The 9,110-nt window shown below is 37.2% G+C and overlaps 1 protein-coding gene across 1 annotated transcript; it reads left to right on the forward strand.

Annotated features, from left to right (window-relative positions):
* Window positions 1-5,372: 5,372 nt before the first annotated feature.
* On the forward strand, window positions 5,373-6,494 carry LOC131053094 (uncharacterized). Its single transcript, XM_057987703.1, has 2 exons — window positions 5,373-5,418; window positions 5,833-6,494. Exons 1-2 carry the CDS (start codon window positions 5,373-5,375, stop codon window positions 6,492-6,494), a joined length of 708 nt encoding a protein of 235 aa, XP_057843686.1.
* The last annotated feature ends 2,616 nt before the right edge of the window (window positions 6,495-9,110 follow it).

A 9,110-nucleotide genomic window follows, 5' to 3' on the forward strand; every position in this document is an offset into this window, starting at 1 on the left:
TATTCCTGCAGACACACTAGCATCCTACTTCATCAAACCGGCTCTCCTCTCAATTGGTTTGTTAAGATGACAAACACACCATCTCAACATCTCATTCTTCCTTCAATGTCTCGATAGCACACCTTGTTTTCACTTGCTTATCTGGTGTGCATTTCTGATCTCATGCTCTAGAGGCTTCCTCATCTTCCACTTGTACTTCTGGTCTCTGCATTCAATCACCTGTCTATCTCAGGAAATCATTCTGCTGGTACAAGTGTGACATTACCGAGGGGAGGATACATCTTCAACATGACATATGTTCCGGTGGTTTTCCATATGTCATCCTGCACACAGAGGCAACATACTTTGTCAACCTATCACCTAGCTTGTGATAGCTTCTTCATCCAGTGGGAGTCCTGCTAGTTAACCTTACACTAGCAATTTGGTGGCTTGCTCATACTTCACCTTCGATGTTGATAAATAACATTCCACCTCTTCATCATAGTCAACAGCCCATCATGTAGTCTCTTCATTTTGGTTGTATGCAACACCATATCAACAACCCTTTTACTGAGTGGTCACTTTACTGCACCTCTAGCATACCGGTACACACCAGTTTCATCCTTCTGCATGAAGATGGTCACTTGGTAGTCACCAATGACAACACATCAACTATTCTCCCATACCGGTCCATCTTCTATTCCAGTTGACATCAAACTCTTATGCCAATAGCCTCTTGTTCACTAGTTGACATCAATGTCAGTGATACCGGTAACATCCTATACCGGTTGACATCAATGACAACACAATGTCAACAATTTGTACTTTTTTGTTTGACTATTCTTTGGTATTTGTTTGTTTTTGTTGAATCTTGTCAATTTCGTATCATTTTATCTAGACATTACATTTTCATATCATGATCAAATCCAATCGAATCAATTCAAATAGAGGAAAAATTAACAACAGTGTCCAACTCTCCTTCGGGACTAAAGTTGGACCTAATTGGTTGTTCCCCCAATGAAATGATCAAAATAGCGGAAATCGTAAATTAGTAAGTTCCTAGTTTACATTTCTAAGCTAAGGATCCATTTCCATCACATTTTAGCTACATAACTCACAAGAATTGTTTTGGTTTTAATTATAGTTTTCACCTAGTTGGTTCTCTTTATATTTCCTTTATTTGTCATGGTCTTTGACCTACCCATTTTTGCATTCAATTTTAACTTAAGGTTATCTTACTAATAATTTCTTGCATAATGGGATAATAGGTCCTAGAGATTAAATCGTTCTCTGATACCACATGTGAAGAACACCATTTTGTCTATCCTAAAATTCACAAATTTTCTCTAACAATCACCATAAAAAGTTGTATAAACATAATTAGATAATTACAACTACTCTCAAGGAATAAATACATAATTTCAACATATTATGCAATTAATTATATCAATTAAACATTACTTATTTAATTGGTTTTTATTAAGAAAGCACCAAAAAACAAGGGTGTTGACCCTTAATACAACAGCCCGAAGGCAGTAAGAGAGACAATAAAACAAGGGAGCAAGCCCCGCAAAAACAATATCGAAAAAGCCAAAAGAAAAAACTTGTCATACTAGCAACAACCCAAAACCCAACTCAAGGAAGGAAAGAGACACCTAAACCTTAACAAGGAGGGGTTTGGGGGAGAGGAGAGGACTTCCCCTTTCACCTATGACAAACTAAAATCCAAGTGATACTATCATTTGGACCATCAAAAGAGAGACCAAGTGGGGAAGACCCTGTAGGGTTACAATCAGTAGCGCTAGAAGAGTGTTGTTGCAGAACAACAGTAGACTATTGCAAAGGAACAACATTAGGATCAGATTCGGTAGGAGAAGGATGGAGCTACAAAATAGGAGCAACAAGAGTTGAATCCTCAGGGATAAAAGAAGCCGCAATAGCAGCAGCTTCAGCAGTAGTAAGAGGCACAACTTCAACACGTGAGGAGGTCTCATCCTCCTAAGAGGAGTCAACAGAATCAGCATCAAAAGCATAGATAGTCAAGTGATCAGCTATAGCATCCTTCCACCAAGTGGAAACACCTTTGTGGTGCTAAAGAGAGCAATCTAAAGCTAAATGACTCATAGAGAAGCATTTCCGATAGGGAAAGGGGAGGCCCTCAAAATCCAATGGTTGAGTCCAAGGCCTATCCCTAATAATAAGAACCACATCCCCAGGGAGAGGTGAAGAGATGTCAATATCGATTAAGATTTGGGCAAAGGTGGAGTGGTCGATGGAAGACGTAACATCATCAACCTTCAAGAAGTGGCCAATAGAGCTACTAATGGCCTCATAGCAAGAATGCTCCCAGAAATGAAGGGGAAGCTTTGGAAGGCGAACCCAAATCGGGTGCACATTAAGTGGTTTAGTAAGAGGATTAAAAGAGGTTGTCCAAGTCTTAACAAAGAGAGAGTGAACTCCCCAAGACCACAACTTGCCCAATATCAAGTCACGATCAGACGAAGAAGCAAAGGAAGTAATGAAAAATCCTTTAGCATAAGGGAAAAGCTCAATACTATGAGCAACCAAAGGCTTCTAGGAGTCACTCACCCAGTGATGAAGGTCTAGTAGCGAAGGCCAAAGCCCAGAGAATCTGCACACCAAAGCACAACATTGGTAGAACCCAATGTTATCCACAACATCCTATCCACAGGCCACCATAGGGAAGGACTTAGCACAGGGAAGAGGACGAACCCCCTTGGAGGGTTGGGAAGCAAATTTGGCCACACAAGCAAAGTTGTGCTTACCAGTGAAAGAAGAAGGTCTGGATAGGACCTTAGCACCCACAGCAGGGTCGTCATCAGTAACAGCATCACTAGACAAAGGAGCAACACCATTAGCCAGAGCTTCCATAGAAGCAACATCTCCAAGAAGGGCATCTGGCCCACCCAAACTAAACCTTGGGCCACCAACAGCAGGCCATTGAGGAGGGCATACAACATACACCCGTGGAGTAGAAGGCTCAAGAGGGAGCAATGGCAGGCCACTGGAAGAAGGCACCAAGGGAGGAACCAGAAGGTCCATCCCATCAAAATATTCACAAAGCATGGAACTGGCGAGGCAAAGGGAGCTCTAACCAAACATAGAGAGGAGCGCAAACCGTTAGAACTGTTCGAAAGCAAAGCGGGAGCTTCCATTTGAATTATGTCACCGTTATACTTATTTCATTGTTACATCTTATAAATAATCACTCGATAATTTAGTATACAAGTACATATTACAACTATCATATTGATAACATAAAATACAAATTATTAATAATACAATGTAACGTAAAATTTTAAATAAAATCTTTGAGTAACCAAGTTTTCAACATTTCTTAACTACAAGAGGGAGAGCATCATCAATCTCTTTTCTTACAACCACAAACCAATAGTCCCCCATGTACCTTCCATCAAGAAGTGTCCCTAACCTTCAAGGGGGTAGTAGACCAAGGAAATCATCAAGGTAATCATTCTATCTAAAAAATAGTGTTGTTTTCTAAATACAAACAATTTGTCAAACAAGTTTAGATTCCTCTACTAAGTATGACCCATCAAAATGATTTAAAAAAATAAATACTATGTGTTTGGATTGGCCAGACTTAAAATGCACCAACAACCTTCTACAAGTGAAACCAAATTAGCACAAATAGTAATATATATCATTTTCAATGGGAGTGTAGACAATGTATATATAGAGCCTTGCATATATAGGCAAGGTGGATGAGGTAGAAAAGTTGAATATAGCAACTTAGTAACCCTCCAAACATGGAAAGTTGTGACCACACTTGACAAATGTGTGAGCAAGTGGCTAATGTACATGCAATAAGTGTCTCACTAAGTGAGTATGCATGTCTCAACCACACAAGGTGAGACACAAGGTGTATAATGAATGTTCTTTCCTTAAGAGAGAATGAGATACTGTGTAGTCCACCATAATGTGATACATGTAGTGTTGGTAGATGCTCAACACTGGATATTGTAGATGATTCACACTCGATAGACAATACCACAAATGTGTGCAAGATGACTTATCATTTTGGATATATAGGAAGTAATGTGAATGTCTTTGAAATTTTCACATGATCCAAAGATTGAATATCAGCATGTGCTAATTTCCAAACCTATAGTTTGTTGTAAGGAATCACTTATACTTTCTGTGAAGTATTTTTGGATTCATAAGTAGAAACAAGTGATGAAATCATAATGCATATCAATGGACAATATTGTTCATCTCCATATAGTGCTCAAGAAGGTTTGGAAGTGCTCAAAGGAACAACTTCGCAAAAGTACTCAGTGGCTTGACTCTAGGAAACCTTTCAAGGGAAATGATAGTAAGAGAGATGTAGAAGTGTTCATGACACGACTCACGGAAGTGCTTAGAGACATGACTCAAGACAACCACCTTGATTCAATATTAATTATCCCCCCATTTTTTGGTAATTTATAAATTAGTTCTTTTTACAACTCATCAAGGTCCAATGCGTAGCAAATGTCAAAACATTCTTTTACAATAAAAATGGTGCTCGATTTTGAACTACTAATCAAAAGTTATTAAACAAACAATGTCTTACAAAATAACCTATTTTTAATAAGTTTACACTATAAGTTGAAAAAGATGGGTAAGATGATATCAAACTTAAGCTTTCAACTACTAATTAGAATCGACACAGAAAATACTTTTGGATGACTATTAATTTGTGAAATTTCATCTCCATGGGTGGGTGAGAATGGTGAAAGAAAAAGAAAAAAAAGAAAAAAAACCTTACAAACACAATGAATTAACCAGCAGTTAACAAAAATTGACTATTAAGTAAATGTTTGCAACACATGCTATTTTAAAACTATCGTCAATTGTCAATGGTTAGAAAAAAAGATGTGTAAACATAACAAAAGTGACTGGTTCTTGTGCCAAGAGTCAGAGTCTTCGATTGTGGGAGCTTGTGTAGATGTTTAAAAGCTATTCAGGTGAGTGGGCACTACGTGGATAAGATTCCTCTTCTAATCTGCGTGTAGATTATGATAAGATAACAAAAATGGCCGATGTTGCTGCATCAAATGGACCATCTTAATCTTTGAAACAAGTTCAGCTTGATCTTGTGAAGCTCCTCTTTCGATAGAAGACGTGCATTTGACGTCCATCATTCTCAATTGGTATATTATCCATTCCCATCAATCCATGTGACCTTGAAAGCTTAAGCCTTGTGTGTATTGGCTCTTCCAATAGCAATTAGTGGCACAACATGGAACATTGGAGAGGAGAGCAGAATACTCTAGTTAGGCGTGAGGATTTGCAGGTTGTGTCAATTTACCTTTGACAAATCCTTCTCTTACACATCTTCTGAAGATTAGATTGAATGATGTAACGGTATCATGGAGATCAAGATTGAAGGTTGCGCTGGAGATCTCCATAAAACAGGTTAGTTTTGGTTTTTTTAATAAAACAGTAACAACAGTTTTGAAACTGCAAGAATGAACGTAGTTTTTGTTTTTGTTTTGTGCTTTTTAAAATTGTTGACTACGCAGTAAGGCAAGCATTCGGTTCTCTTGTTTTAGTTTGTTTTATATTCTCATCGTTGTAGATCATCAGGACTCTATATAAAACCATGAGACGGTTATTGTAATTGCTAAGTATTTCAATATTGATATATCCTTCATTTTTTAGATCCTTCATTTTTGAGAATTCTGATTAATCTGTTCAATTATGAACATATTTTGTTTTCTTTGAACCAATCTGCAGGCTTCTTTTTCAACTCTATTTTCTGTGTGTCTTTTGAAATATATTTCTTTCATTTGGTATCAGAGCAGGTTGCAGAATTTTTTGATTGTGCAGGTAGTCTCCAGATGGCTAATGTAAAGGATTTAGCATTTCAGCTTCCATTATTTACTAGAAAAAACTATGATTATTGGAGTATCAAGATGAAGACCCTACTTTTATCCCAAGATCTTTGGGAATTTGTGGAAGGTGGATACATAAAATCTGTTGATCAAAATACATTCAATATATGGACACCAAAACAGAAAAGTCAGCTGAAAGAAGATAGAAAGAAGGATAACAAATCTCTTTTCACCATTCAATATGCCTTGGATGTTTCAATTTTTCCTCGAATTGCTAGTCTGACAAAATCAAAGGATGCATGGGAGGCTCTACAAACTGCATACCAAGGTGCAGACAAAATCAAATTGGTAAGACTTCACACTTTCCGAAGAGAATTTGAAAACTTGAGGATGAAGGAATCTAAGTCCATTCATGAATTTATTACTAGGACTCAAGGTATTGTGAATCAGCTTAGGACTCAAGGAGAAACTATATCAAATCAAAAAAATGTAGAAAAGATTTTGAGGTCTCTTCCTCCTAAATTTGATCCAATAGTAATTGCTATTGAAGAAAGTAAAGATCTAACTACTTTCAAAGTTGCAAAATTAATTGGTTTTTTGCAATCTCATGAAGAGCGCATACAGCATTCTATGGAAAGTTTTGTTCAAGCTTTCTAGTCTTCTATGAATATTGAGGAAAAATCCAAATCTCCTCCCTCTCATACTACTAAATGTCAAGGTGAATCTTTTGGTAATAATAGAGGAAGAGGTAGAGGAAGAGGAAGAGGAAATAACAGAGGAAGAGAACAAAGTCCTATTGATAGAATGAGTATACAGTGTAGATATTGTGAAAGATATGGGCACTATGAATCTGAGTGTAGGAAGAAGAAATTTGACTTGAATAAGTCAAGAGCTAGTTATGCAAAAGAGTTTTCTAACGCAAATAATTCTACATTCTTTGCATGCAATTTGGTAAAATAACCCCAAGAGGATGTCTGGTTCTTGGATAGCGGTTGTTCAAATCACATGATAGGTAAATCTGATTTCTTTGTCAAATTAGATGATTCAATGAGGAGTAAAGTTAAATTGAAGATGATAAGGAGGTTGATGTAATGGGAAAAGGTACCCTTGCAGTCAAGACTAAACAAGGAGACACTACAAATATCCATAATACTTTCTTTGTGCCAGAATTACAACATAGTCTTTTGAGTATAGGACAACTTTTAGAAAAGAACTATAAAGTTGTATTTGAAGATAGTTGCTGCAAATTTTTTGATAAATCTAATAATCATCATCTTGTAGCAAAGACTTATATGACAAAGAATAGATTGTTTCCTCTCAAATTGGTTTCTAGTAAGTTGCATGCACTAAAATCAACCATAGATGATTCATGGTTATGGCATCAACGATATGGTCATCTAAATTTTCAAGGGCTAACTTTGTTGAATAAGAAGAATATAGTGCGAGGTCTTCCTCCAATCAAGGCAAAAGAAGAAGTTTGTTCAGGGTGTGCTCTTGGCAAGCATCACCGAGACAGTTTTTTCAGTGGGCAAATCTTGGAGAGCCAAATCTCCTCTAGAGCTTGTGCATGCTGACATCTGTGGTGATATGCAAGAGCCATCATTGGGTAAGAACCTTTATTTTTTGCATTCATTGATGATTACTCTCGCCACACTTGGGTTTACTTTTTGAAGTAAAAATCTGAAGTCTTTGCATGCTTCAAGAATTTTAAAGCACTCGCTGAAAAACAAAGCGGGTATCCTCTCAAGATACTCAGAACAAATAGAGAGGAAGAGTTTACTTCTAATGAGTTTGCTGATTTTTGTGCTAAGAATGGCATCCAGAGATAGCTTACTGTCGCATATACACCTCAGCAAAATGGTATTGATGAAAGAAAGAACCGTACCATTATGGAAATGGCATAAAGCATGTTGCAGACAAAAAATATTCCAAATAGTTTTTGGGGAGAAGCAGTTGCCACTACAATGTATATTCTCAACCGGAGTCCCACAAAAGCAGTTCAAAATCTAACTCCAAAGGAATCCTGGAGTGGTTACAAGCCTTCAATGGCTCGTCTTCGCATCTTTGGATGCCTGGCATATGTGCATATTCCTGTTCAAAAGCGGAAGAAGTTGGATGCCAAATCCCAACTTAGTATCTTTGTGGGCTAGTCTACTGCAACTAAAGGCTACAAATTCTATAATCCTGAGACAAAGCAATGGATAGTTAGTCAGGATGTGATTTTTTATGAAGGGGAAGTATGGCAGTGGAAAGATGATGTGTAGAAAAATCCATCAATAATCTTAAACATGGAAGATAACAGTGTTCCTCCTCCTCTCCCAACAAGCTCAAGTGGAAGTTCTATCTCCAGTTCCAGTCTTTCAAGCTCACCTAGTTCTTCAAGTAGCACAAACTCAGGTGAAGATTCACCTCCACCATCACCTCCAGTATCCATTCCATGAAAAGTACGAAGTTTAGTTGATGTTTATCATAGGAGTACCAATATAAATCCAGTTGCTAATTTTGCTTTGTTTAGTACAATTAAAGTCGAACCCTTTGTGTATGAAGAAGCAGTGAAAGAACCCGTATGGATTAATGCTATGAATGATGAAATGAATTTCATTCATAAGAATAATACTTGGAAATTAATTTCACTTCCCAAAGGTAAGCAGGTGATTGGTGTGAAATGGATTTACAAAGTCAAATATCATGCAGATGGTTTGGTAGAACACCATAAGGAAAGACTAGTTGCCAAAGGGTTTGCACAAACTCCTAGAGTGGATTATGCAGAAACTTTTGCTCCAGTGGCTCATCTTAATACAGTTAAGATTATATTGGCTTTTGCAACACAATACAAGTGTCCAATATTTTAGAGGGATGTGAAATCAGCATTCCTTAATGGTTACATAGATGAGGAAGTTTATGTGGAACACCCTATGGGTTATGAAGTTCCAGAAAAAGAACACTTAGTCTACAAGTTGAAGAAAGCCCTTTATGGGTTGAAGTAAGCTCATCGTGCCTAGTATGCTAAAATTGATAGTTATTTCATGAAGAAAGGATTCAACAGAAGTCGCTCAAAGCCTACCTTATATGTCCAACGTATTGGTAATGATATTCTCATAGTTTACCTCTATGTTGATGATTTGATTTATACAGGTAATAGCAAAGCTCTCATGGAGAATTTTCAAGCATAAATGAAACAAGAGTTTGAAATGTCAGATCTAGGACTTATGCACTATTTTCTTGGTGTGGAAGTACAACAAACATCAGAAGGTATATTTATTTCTCAATCCA

Source organism: Cryptomeria japonica, chromosome 1, assembly GCF_030272615.1.
Source record: "Cryptomeria japonica chromosome 1, Sugi_1.0, whole genome shotgun sequence".
Classification (NCBI taxonomy): Eukaryota; Viridiplantae; Streptophyta; class Pinopsida; order Cupressales; family Cupressaceae; genus Cryptomeria; species Cryptomeria japonica.